At 33.1% G+C, this 22,272-nt stretch overlaps 3 protein-coding genes across 4 annotated transcripts in view; 2 read left to right on the forward strand and 1 right to left on the reverse strand.

Annotated features, from left to right (window-relative positions):
• Positions 1–1,313: 1,313 nt before the first annotated feature.
• On the reverse strand, positions 1,314–5,045 carry LOC140445209 (polygalacturonase-like). The gene is made up of 4 exons (XM_072537102.1): positions 4,663–5,045; positions 4,304–4,515; positions 2,027–2,357; positions 1,314–1,615 (listed from the first exon to the last, which is right to left on the reverse strand). Exons 1-4 carry the CDS (start codon positions 4,964–4,966, stop codon positions 1,359–1,361), a joined length of 1,104 nt encoding a protein of 367 aa, XP_072393203.1. The 5' UTR covers positions 4,967–5,045; the 3' UTR covers positions 1,314–1,358.
• A 678-nt stretch (positions 5,046–5,723) lies between these two features.
• On the forward strand, positions 5,724–11,363 carry VhaPPA1-1 (Vacuolar H[+] ATPase PPA1 subunit 1). Its single transcript, XM_072537103.1, has 3 exons — positions 5,724–6,052; positions 6,558–6,809; positions 9,246–11,363. The coding sequence occupies exons 1-3, from the start codon at positions 5,887–5,889 to the stop codon at positions 9,470–9,472; spliced, it is 645 nt and encodes a 214-aa protein (XP_072393204.1). The 5' UTR covers positions 5,724–5,886; the 3' UTR covers positions 9,473–11,363.
• A 1,595-nt stretch (positions 11,364–12,958) lies between these two features.
• The window catches only part of LOC140445211 (inner nuclear membrane protein Man1-like), a 58,767-nt gene continuing 49,453 nt past the window's right edge, over positions 12,959–22,272 (forward strand). For both annotated transcript variants that reach the window (XM_072537105.1, XM_072537104.1), the window contains exons 1-5: positions 12,959–13,107; positions 13,194–13,293; positions 13,628–13,791; positions 13,904–14,063; positions 14,208–14,583. In XM_072537105.1, coding sequence (XP_072393206.1) covers positions 13,628–13,791; positions 13,904–14,063; positions 14,208–14,583 — 700 coding nt within the window. In that variant the 5' untranslated portion in view covers positions 12,959–13,107; positions 13,194–13,293. The remainder of the gene's footprint in view (positions 13,108–13,193; positions 13,294–13,627; positions 13,792–13,903; positions 14,064–14,207; positions 14,584–22,272) is intronic.

Consider the following 22,272-nt stretch of genomic DNA (forward strand, 5'->3'; position numbering starts at 1 on the left):
AGACCGGGGTTCAATTCCCAGTCGGGGAGGACTTTTTTATTAATATTATTACATGGTAAATTAAACATATATGCGTAAGTAGAAAAGTTATGTATATTATTGTCATTATTAAATACTTATGAATATTGCATTTTAATTTGTATTGTATTATTATATTGAATTATGTTGCACTGTATCGTAGTGTATTTTTTTATGTATATTATTGTCATTTTTAAATACTTATGAATATTGCATTTTAATTTGTATTGTATTATTATATTAATAACAAAATAAACAATGAATTTTACTGCAGAGTATGTGTAAAAAAATTTTTGCATTCAATTCCTTTCATACATATATGAAAATAAAAATATACATTTTCATCAAAATATTGATTTAATCCTTCATTTACTATACTCCTATTACAGGTCAAAAGTTGTTTATTAATTGTTAGTAAGTTGTTATTAATTCTGTTTCTCTTTCTGCTATGTCTTACCTATAGCATTACATATGTAATGATTGTGCAGATTGACTTTCAAATAAATTTGTAACGGCGAATGCGTGTATAGAAGTGTAACTTCCACCGGCAGTCCCACTGGACTGCCACACCCGTTTTTTTTTACTTTTGCGGAAACTTAAATAAAACCATTTCTTAACTGTATGAATGAGGTTAACTTTATATTTAAATTAATAACAAAATAAAATACACTTACCATAAAATTTTAAACTAGAATATAAAATTTGTCGTGAAACCAACTGTTTGTGTAATATAAATAACTACTAAATGCAAAAACATGCCAAAAACTAGCAAAAACTGACAGCCACAAGTAAACAAACCAGAAACGTCACAAATTGTACTTAAAATATGATAACGTGCCCAAACGTCTTTTTTGTACCTATCTCTTTTCGATGTACTGAGTCTAGACTGTTCATAAAAATAACATTTGTCCTTACTTAATAACAGGCGGTAGCTGGTTTACCTTTAGTTTCATGCGTAGAAGACATTGTATAAAAAAGTATGTGTTTTATCTCGCCAGGTATTAATGACGCACGGGTAAAGGACCATGGAGTCAACTGTATTAAACTTGGTATTAAAGATAAATAAGTGGCTATTACTACACATATGACATCATGTTCATTTCCAAGCTACTTAAGCCAATAAAAGAAAGTGTATAATCGGCTAAATATGTAAGACGAGTTATCCACTCCCTGAGCCTAAAGTTGTGCACATTTGAAACAACAAACATATTGTGATCTGTATCTTTATTTGTTTTCTTTGGGAATATATTGAACTGATAGATTAGTGAAGGGAAAAGTACTAAATAAATAGAATCTCAACGTCGTCATAAATTTTATTGTTGATTATACCTTAAACTCTATCAACATTGATAACCAGAAGGTACATAATTACAAGAATCATCTCTCTTTGCTCCAGTTATTGAAATCTCCGACCAGTTCCAATCTATACATCCTACGGATCCACAAAGAATGTACACACCTGTAGCATGAGATCCTTTAACGTTGCCAAATACGTTTATTAACGATAAATTTGTTATGGGAATGTTACTTTTGGGATTACCTGTACTAGTACCGTTGGCATAATCTTGTTGAACGTTGACTCCATAATTTAGGATATCTTAAAATTAAAATAAAAAAAGTTAATATGCCGATAAAACCCTAATAAGAGTTGCTTGTAATAAGACATAGATGGCGCTGTGCAAACTCAAATAAGTATTTGTTACATTGGTGCTCCTGTGTACATGAGCAGACCTTGGAATACCTTGGACCCTTGGAATACCCTTGGACCTATAAAACTGGATAGGAAGTAGATATTTTACAAGGAAAAAGAGGCGATAAGTAGGTATATTCCATAAGACATTAATTATTAATAATAAAGGACCGAGTACGATGACCACTTCTGTCGCAACTTCACGGATATCTGTCTTATTTAAGTTCTTTCTTATGGTTATATTCTGATCAATAGGCAAATAGTACACTATATAGTAAACATATTTAGAAAAAAAAATGTAATAACAAATAAACTTACCTACAAATTCGATATTCTTGTAGGTCACGTTTTTAATTTCCCCCAGATATCCATCATTATGCGTCTTCACGTGAATACCATTTTCAGATCGAGCTACCACACAGTCAGTAAAGGTTACATTATGCACAGTGTTATGCTTGTACGATCGATGGCTAAATCCTACTGATAAACTAATGCCATGCCCACCAGAACATCGAAGGTTTGAAATGAACATGTTTTTACCTCGATTTATAGCAACGCAATCGTCTTGATTTTTCACTATTGAGTTTTCTATTACGATATTTTCTCCGTAAATAACATCAAAGCCATCTGTGTTATGCCCTAAGTTGCCCTAGAAACATTTATTTGATCATCAGATCAACAGAATACATCACCCAACAAAAAGTGAAAGGAAGGGCTTTTTCGCAATCCAAATTTCTGTGAGAATCCGACAGGGCGACTACCAAAGCGGATTCAGACCGGGAAGGTCGCCCATAGACCAGATATTCGTCCTACGCCAGGTGTTGGAAAAAAACTGGGAATTCAACCGCGATGTACACCAAATCTTCGTGGACTTTAAACAAGCTTACGATTCTATTAGCAGAGAAGCATTGTGGGAGATCATGGTAGAAATGGGAGTACCTGGAAAGCTGGTACGATTAGCACAGATGAGCAAAGAGAACGCTTCCGCACGGATCAGAATTGGCAGCACCACGTCGGAGGAATTCCTCAATAACACCGGACTTAGACAAGGAGATCCTCTCGCCCCCCTGCTATTTAATTTTGCACTGGAACATGCGGTAAGGAAAGCTCGACCACAACTGACAAACGGATTTGCCGCCCAAGGATCAAAAATACTATTGGCGTTTGCGGATGACGTGGACACAATTGCACAATCCCCCAGAGATGCAAAAGAAGTTTTCACCCTATTCGAAAACGGAGCCAAGGAAGTTGGTCTAAAGTTCAACGAGGACAAGACCAAGTACAATGTGGTTACGAAGAACCCAAAACCAAGGGGTAGACAAAACGTAACAATCAATGAATACAACTTTGAAGTCGTCAAAGAATTCAAGTACCTGGGAGCGATCATAACATCTGAAAATAAATATGAAAAGGACGTGGCAGCCAGGATCATTGCAGGAAACAGGGCATATTACTCATTAATGACCATACTTAAATCAAAAATACTCTCAATACCAGCAAAAATAAGAGTGTATAAGACAATAATTCGTCTCACAATAACGTATGGAAGCGAGACATGGACTCTAAACCGGCGGGAAACAACAAAATTACTGGTACTGGAAAGAAAGATACTGCGGACTATCTACGTCAGATCTACGCAAAATGGGAATACAGCAATGGGAAATAGCTGCTCAGGACCGACAACAATGGAGGGAAATAGTAAACGCGGCCAAGACTCACATAGAGTTGTAGACCCAAATGATGATGATGATGATGATGTGAGACAGAGTGACACAATATCACCGAAACTTTTCAATCAGGCTCTGGAAGATATTTTTTAAAGATTAGAATGGGAAAAAAAAGCTATAAAAATTTGTGGGGATCTAACGTCCCTCACAAAAGAAGAAGACAAGAAGTTGCAAAATTGAAATGGAGATTTGCCGGACACAATATAAGACAAAAGAAGACCGATGGAACAAAATTCTTATAAGTTGGAGACCGTGGGAATATAAAAGAAGCAGAGGAAGGCCCCAAATGAGATGGGCAGATGATATCAAGAAGCACGTGGGCTCTAGGCGGATGACTGTAGAGACAGACAGAGAAGAATGGAAAAGGATTGGGGAGGCCTATGTCCAAAGATGGGCCGAAGAAGGCTAATTAGATAGATAGATAGAAAGAATTACATATTCCATAACAACACCGCTCGTTGTTTCTTTTCGTACAACTATCATAATAATAATCGATTAAAAAAAATTAATTTGCTAATTATGGCACTTCATTTTTTTCAATAACTAAACTTTCTTAGGTATTTTTTAAATTAATTATCTATATTATTGATATTACTAACCTAACCTGTTTGTTTACAAAATATCTGTTCGAAAAAAATGGTTGACACTATTTTTGGATGAAAATTCCTATGAAATGATGACATTTTGACTGGCGCTGTAAAATATCATTTTTGTGATCCTGTTGGTTGCAAAATTGAATATAGTTTCAATCTATTCAATAGAAATAGATTGAAAATTGAAAATTGAATAGATTGTCTTATTGTGTACCATGTTTAATTGTGTACTACTTTCCCCTAATTAATTTTTCGTGCGGAAATGTTAGTTTTACCTTATCGCCGGCCGAAACATCTACGTTCCAGCCTGTAATAGTTAGATCAGTACTGGAAATAATAACGCAATGATGGGGACAATTAAGTAGGTTAATATTTTTAAATACAGATCCTCCTGTAGTCTCAATTTGAAAAAAATAAGGTTTCGTTACTCCACCATTTCCTCCCATACCATCCCAATATAGCGTACCTTGGCCATCTAGGAGAGATCCTGAAAGACGACCAAAAGTAACTTATACCAGTCAAATACATAAATTACCGCTATATAGGTAATTAAATAATGCACTGTTTTATTTAAATGAAAGATTAAATGGTATGTTAAAAAAAGAGAAATTAAAAAGAAATATATAACCCTTACCTATTGCTCCTTGTACAAGAATTTGGCTACCCCTAAATCGTATTAACGGTCCCACCCATGTCGCATTTTTGAACAATGTAAGTCCTTCAAACGTAAGAGTTGATCCTGTCTGAAGATCAAAGTCCAAAGTAACATTTGCTGGAACCTCAAGATTTGAAACTGTTATATTTTTACACCGTTCAATAACTTCTGCAATTTGAAAAAATTCGCGAATTATACATTGCTCGTGAGCTTCTGTTAATGATATAACAAATACAGCAGTTAAATTTAGAAAAATATATAAACAATTTCTATTGAAATACATTATTCATGTGTAGAAAGTGATAGAATTCGATATATATTAAAAACTCTCAATTCTTTACTTTATCAAATGGGTTTAATAATCTTGGCATTTAAATTTTTAAGTTAAGTGCACAAATCTTATCTGTAATGATTAGATATAATTGTAAATACGTACACGAAACTGGACAAAAAGACATTTATAGTCTAAATCAACTTAGTTAAAGGGCGTAATACTGGAATGGTTCTTTTATTCCAGAATTGTGTAAACCTATCCTTGGAGATAAATTATAGCTCTCTTTTCGGTAGGTACATACAAATTCATATAATATGAACAGCATTCATTCAGTATTCATTATAGTATGAATATGACTTAGATTAACGAAACCGATTAACGGTTTCTTTAATCTAAGGAATATGAACTGAAAACAGCATTCATTCGATTCCTGTTAAACATACTCCAAATCACTTTTAAATTACGTACGCCATCTTCTAGAAAGATGCTGCAGTTTTGTCTTTGGTATTGATCTTGGCTAAGAAACTGATTTAATACTCCAGGAAGTTTATATAATTAACGACAACAGGAAAAACACAAAGAGCGAATTAATTACTATAATATTATTAATTATTATTAAATTAAGTAATAGTGAAATAATTAGTCCTCATATGTTTTTGCATATTTTAGTAATTAAAAATATAATACATTTGTTTCCTCTATAGGGGAAAAGCTGAAACATTGGGTTTTGGTGAAAAGCTTAGCTAAGTTATTGTTAGATTTCGGTCTAGTTGTCAGTGTCAATCTGACATTTAAAGATTTTATTATACACAAATCAATGCTGATATAGGTATAATATTAATATGTATTATTAAAATTCCACCAAGTCTAGCAGTTTTGTGGAATAATAGTAGTCGAAATCTTAATGTTTCACATTAAACCTTCTCAACATGAATAAGTTGAGCATTAGGGCCGTTCTAGGATATACTTTAGCCCTAACTACCCTCCTCACAGTAATAATTCTGTCTCTGTACCATGTTTTAACAGGAAAGGGTGAAAGAATAAGTGTGGGATGGTTTCTTGCAAATACTTCGCCACATATGTGGTGTTGTCTTGGTAAGTTTGAAATTAAAAAACCTAGAAAATCAAATTTTTTATGTTAGTTCCTTTCTACAACACAGTTGGATTGTGGTTTGACACAATTTTAAAGTTATCTCTATTAAGTGTTTAAAAGTAGTCTCAATGTGTATAATAGATGAAATTGAATAAAAAAATTGTAGAAATATTAGGAGCTGACAGCCCCAAAATACAAACACGGTTTGTATTACTTATGTAAATGGGATATAGAAGCAAGAACTGCAAATAAAAAATAAGGAGTAACACGAGCATGAATAAGGAATAGTCAGAAATACTAAAATAAAAAATTAAAACGGAAGGTATTAGACCTGCACTCACCAATGAGCTTTAAAAAATGACAATTTACTACTTGTTACTACTACTAATAGGAGAGATCAATCTATAAAATTAGTAAGGTCAACCTCTGAAGAAAGAAACATGAAAACTAAGAAGCTAGGTCTATATGTAAGTATTATAAATAAATAATTTATCCATTCTGTTTTAGGTATAGGACTGTCAGTCTCCCTATCAATTGTAGGAGCAGCTGTAGGTATACATACTACAGGTGTGAGCATCGTTGGAGGTGGTGTCAAGGCACCAAGAATTAAAACCAAAAATTTGGTTTCAGTAATTTTTTGTGAAGCTGTTGCTATTTATGGATTGATCATTGCTATTGTCTTATCTGGATATATGGAAGAGTTCACTTACAGCAAAGTTACCAAAGATCAATTTTTATTTTCAAAAAACTGGCTTGGAGGTAAGATAATAAAGTGTTTCGCTTTAGTATAGAGAAAAACCATTCAGAAGTAATATAATATTTAATGAGTTTAGTTTTTTAATTCTAAATTTAAATAAAGGCAATGAGTTAACATTACAGGGTGTAATATCAATAATACCATAATATAGGTAATAAACAGATTTTTTTTTACTTCTACAAACCTTTTTATGAATTTCAATGAAATAATAAACAAATTGGAACAATATGGTATTTAGAGGTAACTATAAAGTGCTATTAGCACCTCTTAGTTCAAATTCACAATAATTAACAATACTTATAGAGAATATTGCCCAGGAAAGTCTAGATCACAATGGGAGTTCCACAAGGATCTATTTTAGTGCTTTTATTTTTTAAGGAGAATTTATAATTTTATTGAATATTGTTCTGATGTTGTCCACATTAATTTCTAGTAACAGTATGTGACAAGAATAAATTATTTATTTAGGGATGTACCAAGATACTTGGATAAATTTTGACTGAATGTTCTCCACTATTCATCTTCATCTTGACATTGCTATTGTATCTTAAAGTAATAAAAAATATTAATAGTAATTTTAATCATTTAAACTGTTTATAATATATTTATTCTTTTTGTGTATCATTTAGATGTTATTGGGCTTTAGAAACTTAAAAACTAGTTAGTGATCACTAAAGTGAGTGTAACAACTGTAAAATTCCATACAGACAAGTCTGGTTTGACAATCCAAGATGCTGTTACTATTTTACAAAATTAAGGGGGTAAGGACAAAAATTAGTGTACATTATTGGTGGTGGCATTTTGTTGGGGAAAATTAAGTTAATTTGTTAAACAAGCATACCTATTGGCAGTGTTAATGACTCTTTAGATTTTGCTAATTAGTAATTTTATTAGTCTAGTATTTTGTTTCTTTATAACAAATTAAATCATAAAGTTTGAGGTTATGATAAAAGTAGATAATGACCATATTCGCGAGGAACTGCAAAGTGGGCGACACCTGGTGGTAGATTTCAAAAGCATCCACTTCGGGAAAACCTTGAAATTGTCATTAATTTGTATACATATTAGCGACCGGTTTATATTGTAATTAACAATGACTTTGACTTCAAAAAACTATTGCAGTGTTCCTCAATGTTTATCCTATTATAATTCACAAAAAAAAATCCATACATAAGTTTCCACTGGACGAGAATATGAGAAAAATTTGGCAATGCATTTTGTGTATTGGCAGACCTATAAACCAAGTACATGACTGTGCAGTTTACATTTTACTGAGAACAATTACTTTCCAAATAAGTGTTGATTAAAATATTATTTATATTTTAATATATTTATATCTAATTTACTTTATAGTAACACCTGAAACTAAATTGAGAAGACTGAAAAATGCTGTTCCATCAGCTAAATTGCCCCAAAGGTCTCATGAAGTTATTAGTAGAAAACGTAAGACGTAATTTACAAAATATAATGTGGTCAGCTCCAAAAACTGCCTTACTCTCAACTAAAGATCTTTGCCGACCTTGCAACCACAAAAATAATTGAGATAATGTAAATTTTACTTTCCGTGTTTCAGACATATTGTAAAAAAACGAAACATTTAATTTTATTTTTATTCAGGTTTGGGAGTCAATTACCGCATGTATAAACTTGAATCACAAACAAATAAACTTTGAAGAACGTACTCCAACTTTTACTTTGGCAAAACAAACGTGTAAATGATTTATATTAAAGGTTTTATAGCTTCGAGATCAAATGACAAAATGATTTGTTTTCCCGAAGGTATCGTCCATCTTTGAAATCTTGAGCGCCCCCTGTCGGAATTGGCTATCCCGAATAGACAGACCTCACCACTGGCAAAAGTCACATCCACTAATATTACATGCCATGTTTAATAAAAGATGGAGTGGATGATTTTGTATGCTTTTTCAATGCTCTTGAAATGTTTTTGTAGCTTCATATATCATTGATTTGTCAAGGGTCAAAAAAGTCATGGAAAAATCCTTTAAAGCATCAAAAACATTAACTTTATGTTGTGGGCAATAAAGAATACATATTAACAATGATACCTCATTTTCTTCCATAAACAACATTCCTAGCCTCTGCTTTAATGAGATCATGTACATTATCAGTTATCTGATGCCTGAGCAAGTATGGCATTGCCCAGATTTTGTTTTTGGTACTTTCATCTTGCTTAGACAGTGATCATTTGGAGCACAGAGAGATACATCAAGGAGCAGCAGATTTGCCAAGAGATGTTTTATCAATTCCATTGACTTTGCCATTCTGTAAACTTTCTAGTATAAAATTCGTATTATCTCTTGAGGAAAGAGATATGATCAAAGGTTATTATTATATATTCACTAGTTTTAGGTTTTTGTACTGTTCCCTTTACAAATTTGGTTAGAATTCATATAGTTTTAAAATGACTTCATTTTCAGGATATCTGATGTTTGGGTCAGGTATAACAGTCGGAATGGTGAACCTGTTCTGTGGTATGGCAGTAGGTATAGTAGGTTCAGGAGCAGCTCTAGCAGACGCGGCAGATTCTTCCTTATTCATGAAAATTCTAGTCATAGAAATCTTCGGCAGTGCCATCGGCCTATTTGGACTGATCGTGGGTATCTACATGGTTTCCAAAGTCCAAATGGGTGATAAAATTCATTAAATAAATCTCAGTATGCTTTGTATAGATTTGGATGTTTAAAAGGAGTCTTTGAGATTTTGAGAAATTCGGAACATTCTAAAAGTGTGGATACATTGCTGAAAATTTTGAATCAGTGCATTATAGTTACAGCATAGTAATATTGCAATGCACTAAATTTTGTGTTTCAGTAGATTGGAAAAGGTCCAGGTCATCTGTGATCACTTGTAAATTATTTAAGTAATGTTTTTGGTTAGATACTATTCATTTCTAATTTACAAAAATTTATAATTTACAAAATTTCAAATTAAGATAAGAATCAAACTTGATAATGTATATATAATATACATACAGCAGTTAAGGTAGCTTTGATTTGTTGTTCCTGAGTTTATTGACTATAATACAATCTCATAGACTCCTTTAGTTAAATGTACTTAAGAATATAATATGTTATATATTAATTAGACTGAAGATTTTTGAGTTTAAGTATTCCACGTTTTCATAGATCTGTTAGTTTTACTGACTTGACACGGTATTTTTTTAATTTAAACACTGCACAACAATTACAAAAATTGTTGTTTATCTCTGTATTGTATTTCCCTTACTGTGATCACTTAAATTCTGTTTTGTTCTAGTCTATTATAAATAAATCGTGATCTCAGCTGTATATTTTGTGATCAAATTCTTTCTAATGCTTATTTTTAATTATTTTATAGTAAAAAATTATTTCTACCACTGTAGTCTCTGCTGTAGTATACCTTCTTCTATAGATTGTAGCCCCAGTGTCCACATTGTGCTTCAAATGATCAGCGGCACTATTTATGAATTTGTCGTACCTGAAGTAATTTCAACTTCAAATCAGAGTTATCAATTCTTTATCCTCCACATCATCTTCCATTCTGTAGTAGAACACATATTTAAAAAAAAACATCCTTTATATTTCTATCCTAAAAAACTTGTGAGGCGGTTGAGATCCGAACGCTTGCCGAGAATATAAACACAGAAGTCCAGGAAGGTACTAACTGGAACGAAATTTTGCATTGTCCGTCTGAATGCGCCAACTGATACAACGGGCAGTAAGAGCAAGAGCAACCTCCACCAAAAACACGACATTGATCGGCAAACCCGAATCATTAGCTACATACAGGTGTACAGAAATATCTGTAATCGCGAAGGTCACTCAGGCAGCAAATCAAGGAGAGGAGACTTCCATTTAAAGTAAACATTTAGAGTAAACATCCATTTAAAATTCATTGTACACGAAATCAGTGGTTTTGCGACATTGCCAAATAAAATGGTCGAATAGTTGTTTATTTAGAATACATTACTTACGTATACCATACATTACTGCATAAGAGTGCAGTAAAAACGTTGAAAAAGCTTCATTCGATTCATAATAAAAATGTAAAAGCATTATAGAATTGTTACCAATTTTACTGTAAAATAGATAACAAATAAATAACCGAAAAACCTTTGAAATTTAATTGATCTGACAACGTCGCGTAACCAAAGTTCTCCATCGGTCTTACCTTGGCGGTTTCAGATATTTTTGTCGATCTGTACATACTACAAGAATCGTAGTTTAGTGGTTTTAGGTTTTAGTATCTAAACGTCGATGATAAATAGTTTATACATCTACCAAAGATTTTTACTTATTTTTGTATTTTTTACATGTTAAAAGTGGTAGAAATAATGTCACGATTCTTTCATGTATATACAATAATAAATATTACATGTATTTTCATTTTATATTGAAAAAACTAATTGATGTCTCACTATAAATGTAGATAGCAAAACTTGATGTTATTTATTCCAAAGATTTTCATAATCGGACAAGCCATGGCAGTTATAATTTGTGGTATTTTTTTTTTATATTTATTAAAGATGCAAAATGTAATAAAGAAATTTGATGTGATTTTGTTTTAATTTTCATACACCCAAAAATAGAACTATAGAACTTACAGAATAATATATGCTGACATTGAGATGGTGTCTTTTATTCGACGCCTGAGAGGGCATAAGGATATGAGAAGAAAAGAATATGGGTTTAAATATTAAATGGGAGAAGTAAAATTTGAATATCCATTTGTAGAAGTAAATATTCAGGGTAGTCAAATCACCCAAAAAAATCAGTACATAAAAAAATATTAGAAGGGTGTGTTTAGGCTGAAAAAAAAACATTCTAGATAGGAAAATTTAGCCAAACTATACATTAAAGATAAAGCAGGCAGTTGAGTGGTCTGTGGTATTTCAGTTCATTGGTGAAGTACTTTAACTTGTTCATAATATAAGTATAAGCTGTGGTACAGAATAATGAACAATCAGAATGCCCACTCTGCTTGAAAAAATAAATTCGCGCAGACGGAATCAGCCATGTTTTAAACGGAACCAGTGCTGTTCAGTGGCATTTTATCTGGTGTGCATAGAAAAATTAACCCGGTTTAACTTATTTACGGCAACTATAGACATAATATGCACTATTTTATTCGTACTTTTAGTTGAAGAATAGATTCAATTATTTCAAATATACTAAATTATTAATCTCTAAAAATTTAAATTACAATTCTGTCGTAGGTTGTCCTCAATCCGAGTCCACAGAATAAATAACAATCAGAATGGCCAACCTCAGATGCCAGAAACGGAAACAGACTCGAATTGAGAAATGTGTGACAAGCTACGACAGAACTGTAATTTGAATTGTTAGAGAATAATAATTTAGTACATTTGAAATAATTTAATCTATTCTTCAACTAAAAGTACGAACAAAATAGTGCATATTATGTCTGTAGTTGCCGTAAATAAATTAAACCGGGTTAATTTGTCTATGCACACCAGATAAAATGTCACTGAACAGCACTGGTTCCGACTAAAACATGGCTGATTCCCTCTGCGCATATTATTTTTTCAAGCAGAGTGGGCATTCTGATTGTTTATTATTCTGTGCCGAGACTGTTTCCGCTTAAAATATGCCGATCGCGTGCTGACACACTTCAAAGGCGACATATGAGAGTGGGCATTCTGATTGTTTTTATTCTGTGATATAAAATGACAGTCTAAATTTTGGAGAGAGCGCTAATTTCCGTATTCAATTTTGGTGGATGCGCAGTTTTTATTATGTTTGTGCTCAACTCGAGTTTTTTAATTTTCCACAGTACTCACAGATGTCACTAGTATTTAAACGCAAAATAATTAAATGTTTATTTAGAAAATATCTTTCTTTAAGTGTTATTAATTTCAGAAAAATATCACCTATTTAAAAGTTTTTTCATTTACATAATAAACTGTATTATGCTCCTCAATTACCTGAAAAAAGAAGTTAATTTTCTGTGTATTATAATATTTGTAGAGAAAAGAAACTAGGCAATTAGTAAAAGTGAAATAAAGGTAGCTTTGGTAAAATACATCTAAGATCTTATATTTAAAACTGTATTTAATTCATGAGAATTATCGGATTTATTAGTTTGTTAAAAAATGCCTAAATACAAAACCACGCGGATTGCCGCATTTGAAGTCGGTACGCGCGCGGCAACCCTGATAATTTGTCATTTCTATTTATGGCGGTTGGCGTGAGTTTTGTAGATCATTCAGGCTACGTTTGTGCCTTATAATAATTCTGCAAATACTATACAAATAATCCCATTTTTATAAAAATTTTAGATGTAAGTTAAATACTCACCGTGTGCATGTTATTAAATTGTGTAATTTTGTGTATATATAGATATCCAAGGTCATTAAACTTTTTTAGGAGGGATTGGTTTCAAATGTGAATATTGTGCCTACAGCTTAAATAATCCTAGACGTATTTATTTTATTTATCTCCAATCTTATTCCACTGGCAAACAAAGGTAAGTATTTTTAAATGTTGATAAATCTAGAATGTTATTTTTCTGTTAGTGTTAAACTCCTAGACATTATTAGGCAACAAGGGATCACCAAATTTATGCATTTCAAGCTTAAATTTTTTTTGCAAAAAGTAGCAGACAATAATTTTCTCTTTAAAAATGTAAGAATCGCATATGGTTTTTTGTTAATTGGGGCTCTCTGCTAGGCAAAATCTGCTCATAACAAATTTATTTACCTCCTCAACATTGGCAATAGTCCTGAATAAACAAGGTTGTTTACTAATCCTAATATTTCGTATATAGCTGCACCCTCAGTATATTATTTATTCCTTTGTAGATGGTAGATGTTGACAAATTAACTGATGGGGAGCTCCGCACCAAGCTCCTGGAATTTGGATTCCCAGTGATGCCCATAACAGGAACAACCAGGAAAGTTATGGCAAAAAAACTGAAAATGCTGTTGGAAAACAAGAACAAGATTGGTGGTGGAGAAGGTAGAAGGTATGTTATGAATTTTTTAACGAAATATCAATTACAACTTTTTTGCTAATTTGTTTATTAATGTGTATTTACTCAATGTTTCACCAAATTATCTCATTAATATTTTATTCAGATCCCTGGGCCGTTACTCGAGTGAAGATGAAAGTGACAATGATGCTAAAGTTACTAAAAAGAAGGATAATAGGAGAGCTACTATGGCAGCCCCTTTAATGCAACCACCTGCTTCAAGTCCTAAACTTAGGAAGAGTACAAGATATGATGATGAGCCAGAGGTAACTTTTTAACCATATTATACAATTAACTTGTGATAAAATTGTTCCAGTGATTCAAGGTTAGCAACAAAAAGAAAAGTTGTGGATTTTTAGTATTAATCCATAGTTAAAGATTCATCTTGTTGACATTTTTCATATTTTTAGGCACCTCCAAGTCCAGTAAAAAGGGACATTAGAACTGTAACTACAAGTAGCAGTAGTCGATCCCAGAAAATTGTTAAAAATGCACAAGATGAATTTGATACAGGTTCAGATTCTGAGTCAGACCTGAATAATTACAATTCCAAGGGATTACTCTCTGATCAAAGGGGCTCCCCTCTCAAATCTACTTTATCATCTACAAGCAAATACTCACCATCTAAATCAGTAGAGAGTTCTTATTTTTCTACCAAAAACATATCATCTTATGCTAGTGCATCACCTAGTAGACTATCTACCTACAATTCACCATCTTTGGCTTCTGAGTATGCTACAGATAGATTGAATCAAATCCGTTCCAGGCTGAGTCTCAATACTCCAAGTAAGTATGCATTTCATATTTTTTTTATTTAATAACAGAATCCCATTTACAAATGATTTAACAAAGCTATACCTTAACAACATTAAATTTTTAAAATATGAAACATCTCAGAATAATAAACTATAACAAACTTTAATAAAACTATCAAGGGTAGACTAGGATTGACATGTAAAAGAAATCAATTATTATAAGATACCTTTTAGTTGTTTTTTAAATAAACTAATGTTTGAGTCAAAAATATTTACTTGCCTTGGCAGGTTATTACTTATCTATCTACTTATCCTTTAAGCCTGACGAGTTTAAACAGGCAGTGGCTGCAATTAATTATGATTTAGAAAGAGTTTCTCAATTTTCTTCTAGCCATTAGTCTTCGTCTTAACAAGAATAAATGTGTAGGTATAGTTTTTGGTCCAGTGACACAAAGAGAAATATTTCTGAGAGATTTTGCTCATATGATCACCATTGATAATTCTTCGATAGAATTTAAATCAACTGTCAAAAACTTAGGCTTACATATAGATCAAAACTTAAGATTTGGTGGTCATATAGACAAGTGCTTGCAGAAAAGTTATGTAAATTTGAAATTTATATTCCAATCTCATCATATATTGACTAAAGGCTTAAAAAAATTGCTGTGTGATACCTTGGTGTTATCACATTTTAATTATTGTGATACTATTTATAATTCATGTATTACAGAACTTGATAGTTATTGTATACAAAAAATGCAAAATTCTTGCCTTCTTTGATACATGGTATCCGTAGAAATCAACCAATAAGTTACAAACTTAAAGAAACAGGTTGGTTAATACTCATACGACATTTTTATTCACCTTGTCAATTCCAAAAAATTATTATTTTTAAAACCCCACCATATCTCTATAATAAAATAAAATTCCATACTGATGTACATAATATTAACATTAGACATAAAAACACCATTTCTATCCCTTATCATCCTACACAGCACTACAAGTGATCCTTTACATATTTATCATATAGCCCAAATTATGAATAATTACACCACTGCTCTCCATTTTACTCAAAACAAATTTAAAAAGGTCATTTTTGAAAAATTACATATTGCATAGGTAGGGTTTGATAACATACATAATTATAATGAGTAGAACTTACATTTAGGGTGCATATTAATATTATTAATTTATTTAAATTACATTTTGATTCGTTTTTATATAAATATTAGTACTATTAACTGGTTACAATGCTAGATATTTTTGTTTATTATTTGTTTGCCCAGGTTAGCTGAACAGACAGGATATGTCAGTGCTTCGCACTGTACATTTCCTGAACTGAAACTCGCCTGGAGCTTTTTTAATTAATAATTAATTTATGTGATGAATAAATATGTGATGAATAAAGGCCTTTATTATTATTATTATTATTATTGTTATTAGCACTCCAGACCAATTGTGTAGTCAGTTCATTGATACCATAGTGTGGTGAAATGATACTGAAAAGATTTCTGATTGTCTGTTATTTTTACTAGGTAAGACCAACGAGTTGTAACAATTAAGGACAACCTATAATAGCATTAATGACTTTGTGCAGGAAATGTAAATTTAACAATATCCTTCTTGACTCAAGTGTTGGTAAATCAAGACTGTATCTTGCCCACTGATAGTCATATTTCTCTCTACTGTATTCACTCCTAAAAATGCTATCCTCAAAAATTTATTTTGGGCCCTTTTAATCTGTTTAATGTAACAGTTGTATGATGTGGCCCATACAACTGATCCATACACTGGAATGGGCCTAACAAGGCCACAGTAAAGTCTTATAAATGTGAAAAAATGTCTACAGATGTGTGTTGGATAAATCCTAGTACTTTGATCGCTCTTTTTGTTGCTTTATTGATGTGGCTTGAGAATGAGTTTGGTGTCTAGATTCAAAAGACTAATACTTCATTTTTAGAGGCTAATGGAAAGTTATTTATAAATTAAACAAATATAATTGGTTTCCTTTGCCTCACAAATGTCATTTTATAACATTTGTTTATATTAAGCGACATTTTGCTTAAAATGCACCAATCATAAAACAACCTAAGATTTTCCTGTATTAGAACAACATCATTCCAGAACAGTTTTACATTCTCAGAAAACATAAGAACACTACAATTTTTGATTTTTTGTACTAAATTAACCAGAGACAAGCAAATTAAAACAGGGCCACAATGACACCTTTTGACATCCCTGATGATACTGTTGTATCAATTGAGGTATCACTCCTGAAGTTTAACTATCTGCCTAAGGCATGAAATCAGAAATCCATTTAAGGGGATCCACAATACTCTAAAGTGCCTAGTTTTTGTATGGGGACCCCATCAATGTACTAAATTAACCAGAGACAAGCAAATTAAAACAGGGCCACAATGACACCTTTTGACATCCCTGATGATACTGTTGTATCAATTGAGGTATCACTCCTGAAGTTTAACTATCTGCGTAAGGCATGAAATCAGAAATCCATTTAAGAAGGGGATCCACAATACTCTAAAGTGCCTAGTTTTTGTATGGGGACCCCATCAAATGGTTGATCTGATCAAACGGTTTGCAAAATACAGTATAGATCGAGTCAACCTGGAATCCCTCTTCAAAGCTGTTAGATGGACTAGCAATGGGAAGCCCGGTAGTAGCCAATCTTTTCATGGAACATCTAGAGAAGAGGGTAATGGACTCAGCATACAAGCCAAGGGTATGGTTTAGATACGTCGATGACACTTTTGTGATTTTGATACATCCAAATATTCAATTTACGATGGAAACAGAGAAAGATCAACAACTAGCATTCCCAGATGTATTAGTAAATCGAAAGGAAGGTTACTTAGGACATAAAGTGTATCGAAAACCTACACACACAGACAGATACCTAAACAGGAACTCAAATCATCATCCAGGCCAAAAACAAGGTTTCATCAAAACTCTGGCGGAGAGGGCGAAGAGAATTTGTGAACCACAGCATCTGCAAAGTGAACTTCTTCATATTGAAAAAGCGCTCACCTCTAATGGTTATACCAGAAGAGAAATACATAAAGTGATGAACAACGTCTCTAGAAGAAAGGACGAAGAAACAGAATGTATAGGCAAAGCATTCTTGCCCTATATATCGGAGGTAACGGACAGAATTGGGCGAATACTTAAAAAAAGCCATTGTAAAGACCATTTTCAAGCCTACAAAGAAAATCAAGGACTGTTTAAGGTCGGTGAAGGACAAACGCGAACCATTAGCAACGGCCGGAGTATACCGAATACCATGCACATGTGGAATGGTATATTTGGGAACCACGAAAAGACACACAAACACAGGGATAAGCGAACATAAAAGCCATCTGCCGTTGCCGAACACGCTTTGGGAAGCGGAGAACATCGGATACTGTTTGAAGAAACGCAGATGCTGGATAAAACATCACAGTACTACCCACGGTTGTTTCGGGAAGCGGTGGAGATATGTAATCACCCAAATAATTTTAATCGGATAGAAGGACTAAAAATCAACAAAACATGGATACCAATATTAAAATCCACAAATACCCTTTCCGCAAAACACGAAGAAAGAAAAGCTACTACAAACGATGACACGCCCCCTCACGCCAAAACCAGTGGAGGGGAGGCGAGTAGAAAATATAAATATGGCCTCCACAATACAACGTGGTGTCAGTTTCACCGTACAAGCGAAGCAGGAACATCTCCAGAAGATGCCAACCCCTAGTGTTGGCGAAACGTCGAGAGCTAATCTCAGAAGACAACAGCCTAACAGCCCGAACAAACAGTTTAACAAGTTAGACGATGGCCGTGAAAGCCTAACGCATTATATCAGAGTTAGTGTTATTACCAAGTGCACATGCTTACACAAGGTATTCCTTATCACATATTTGGCACACTCCCACTGGTAGCGATGAATACAAATTTTACATACTCTAGAATACAATCTCTTACATTCATTTTCACATACTTATATAATTTATTTGAATGTCTAAAGGACTTTATCTGAAAACCTTCACTTTGTTTTTTATTGATTCTGCCATTTTGTGAGCCTTTGTTATGACCCTATCTTGATAATTGTTCATTTAATGTCTACAATCCTCTTTCACATTTTTATGTACACTAGATTCCATTCCAATAAATCCATCTATTGTGTTGAATAACTTTTCAATTGCCATTCTCTTTCCAATATCTCTTTGCATATCTCTTTGGGTGATTGGTCTTCAATAGATTGTTGAATGATTATATTGCCATGATTGTATTAATTCCTGAATTTCTTCTATAATAATATGCCCATATTTTGATTCTCTCTTCATTCTGAAAGTAATACCTAGAAAAAAATATACTTAAGGTGCCTTAAAATGTATGATTTCATATATGAAGAGCTTTTTTACAAAACTGCATAAATCCATTTCCGGCTAAAATACATTTTTTGTTGAATTTCGAGAGTTTGATCTGCCTTAGATCTTGTGTATAAGTCTCATGTGTTAAAAGTTAATATTTCCCATTTAAAAGGAGCCTCAAAATCACGTTTCTTCCACAAAACTTAATTAATCCACTCAAAAACCTTTACCCCATGTTCACTCTTTTTTTATACAAAACTTAACATCTCCTTCTTTAGCCAACCATTAAAATTAATTTTTATTTTACAAAACTGCATAAATCCTCCGGCCTGCAGATCTATCCCTCTACTATTTTTGTTTGGATTTAAAAGCATCCTCTAGAATTAGATGTTGATTCGTGAAACAAAATATAATATTCGTTAGTTCTAAAACTACCCACGGGTCGCACTGACAGTGTGTAGCGTAGCCAGGCCATGCCACGCGTGGCCACGCTGTATGAGATTATCAGTACTTTTCCGTTCGATGAGACGGGATGTTGTGAATTCGTTGTATGTCAACGTTGTTTTCTGTGTTTTGCGTGTTATTTTGAGATGGATACTGTTACTAATTTATCGGTGGGATCTAAAAAAAGACGATCCATCAAAACAAGTGAGAGAGGGCGTTCAAAAATTATGAAGTACAACGATAGTGATCCTCATTTAGTGTTTCTAAAACAGAAGACCAGACCATGTGCCCATAATTCGAAAAATCTTCGTTGTGCTACGGTATCCTACGATGATATAAAACTTAATCGACAAGCAGTCTACATGGCAGAGGGTAAAGAGAAACAAGATCTTGTTTTGATGAAATATATCTCTGCTTTCGAGCCCCAAAGAAGAAGGGGAAGTGGTACGCCTGTCTCTGCAACTCACACAAGAACGGTTTCTGTGAAATTTTTTCTCAATAGTCAGAAACAGAAACGCATGATTCCTGTGTGTAAAAAGTTTTTTGCTTTTTCAATGAGTGTACCTGCCTCTCGACTACTGCGGATTGGAAAGGTCGTCAATCAAGGTCTGCTGCCCAAAGAAAATAGAGGTGGTTATCGACGAGAAGCTTTTTTCAGAGCCAAAAAGGAAGCAGTCCATCAATTTCTTGGTAAACTAAATTGTGTCGAATCTCATTATGGAAGAGGAAAAAGTAAAAGAGTTTACCTTTCAGCAGAGTTAAGTGTAAATAAGTTATATAAAATGTTTAAGGATGCTTACACTGCCGATTTTCACGTGAGTTATTCATGTTTTCACCGTATTTTTGTAACCGATTTTAACATTGGATTTTCCTCTCCAGCTACAGACGCATGCGCTACGTGCACTCGTCTTAAATTTCTTATTCAACAAAACGCTCGCGGTTTAGTTGAAAGAATTAGTCCAATGACTGAACTTCGTATTCACAAGCTGAGAGCGGATGCGTTTTACAAACTAATGAAGGAAGTTCCCAGTGATACTTATAGTTTTGTTTTTGATTTGCAACAAGTGCATCCACTCCCTAAAACTCCAATCGGCGATGCCTTTTATCGCCGACAAATTGCATTCTATGCATTTTGCTGTGTGCCTATTGACTCAAAGGCACCAACATTTTATACGTGGAATGAAACGCAGGGAAGCAGAGGAGCAAATGAAATCGGATCTGCACTCATCCATCACTTAAGAAGGCAAGATCTTTCGTCTTTTTCTGCAGTATCGTTGTTTTGTGATGGTTGCGCTGGCCAAAATAAAAATGCGCATATTGTTCATCTTTTGTGCCATTGGCTTAAAAATGAGGCTCCAGAGAATGTACAGAAAATTCATGTCACCTTTCCGACTCGTGGCCACAGTTTTCTTCCAGCTGATCGAGCTTTTGGCCGTGTGGAGAAGCGCTTGAAAAAAACTGATACCATCATCTCGAGCGAAGAGTATGCTTCTATTTACGAGGAGTTTGGTTCTGTACAGAAACTGGGACAAGACTGGGTGATATACGATATCAAAAGCCTTGAAATGATTTATCAAAAAATAAAAGGAATCAGCCAAACCAAACGCCTCATTATTAAGAAAATCAAAACAAGGGACCGGCATACTTCAACCAAAATAAAATGCTGCGCCAACTATAGGTTCGATAGTGGAACAGAACCTTTTAGAAGCATTGTAAAAAAAAATAAAAATGATTTTCTTCAGGCTCTTCCCCAAATCCCACTATCTCATTCCGTGACTGAAGAGAAAAAAAAAGATGTCCTTCACTTATTGCAAACCCACTTTGGACAAAATTGGAAAGAGATACCTGATCTTCATTGGTATATTATTGCTCTTCAACACAAAGTTACTAGTGATCCAAATCCAGAAACCCACAACTACCATGATGGCGAGTGTGATTGCTTGGAAGATGAGCCAAAAAATGTTCACATCTAAATTGTTTGTACTCCTCATTTTTTTTTGTTTTAGTGGGTGCCGTTTAATATTTTGTATTTCTAAGATATTGTTAATTTGACAAAAGTTAATATCTCCCATCTTTTTTTACAAAACGCGATATCTCCAACAGACACATGGCTATATTTTGTTAATGCAAATCAATAAAAATAATGTTAATTAACGTTTTATTTCTCTAAGTCTAACCTCAATTTGATTATGTTCTCTGAAATTTCGAAAATTTTAGTACAACAGCTGCAGCACGTTTTTACGTCTCCTGAAAATTTTTGAAAAGTGGATTTATGCAGTTTTGTAAAAAAGCTCCTCATATGTGTTTACCCTATCAGATAATTAACAAAATTTGTCTCATTTACTTCTTGTAATTTTAATAACAAGTCCACAAATGGATTTTAATCATTTTCATTAATAATTCTTTTCATTTCCTTTTGAAAGTTTCTTAATTTTTTACAATATGTCAGGTAACTTTTTTGGTTGATTGCCCATTATCTTTGCCCGTGCATTGTAATATTTTGCATCATCATCGCTCATAAAATGTTCTGCATGAATTTCTGTCTGCATCCTATTCTTGGGGGCACCTAAAGGTTTTTGAAAAGTATCCTTACTTATCAGTAATAAATCTTCACTACTCATAAAAAATACATACCTAAAAAAACTTATTGAACTTGTTAGTCTCGTCTGTTTGGCAGTAAGAAAGCAACTGGGAATCCTGCATTTCTATCATCTTTAATATGCACTTCTGTCTTCTGTTTTGGGTACATCATGTTGGTCTCATAATAAAAATAAGCCACCGTATTTATAATTTATTTAAAATTTATAGTTTAGAGAGATAATTCACGATAAATAGTAAGAGACCACAATATAAATTATCTCTATATAGTAAGACTGATCAAGATATATCTTCATCATAGCTTC

This window comes from Diabrotica undecimpunctata, chromosome 7 (genome assembly GCF_040954645.1).
Source record: "Diabrotica undecimpunctata isolate CICGRU chromosome 7, icDiaUnde3, whole genome shotgun sequence".
In the NCBI taxonomy this organism is placed as follows: domain Eukaryota; kingdom Metazoa; phylum Arthropoda; class Insecta; order Coleoptera; family Chrysomelidae; genus Diabrotica; species Diabrotica undecimpunctata.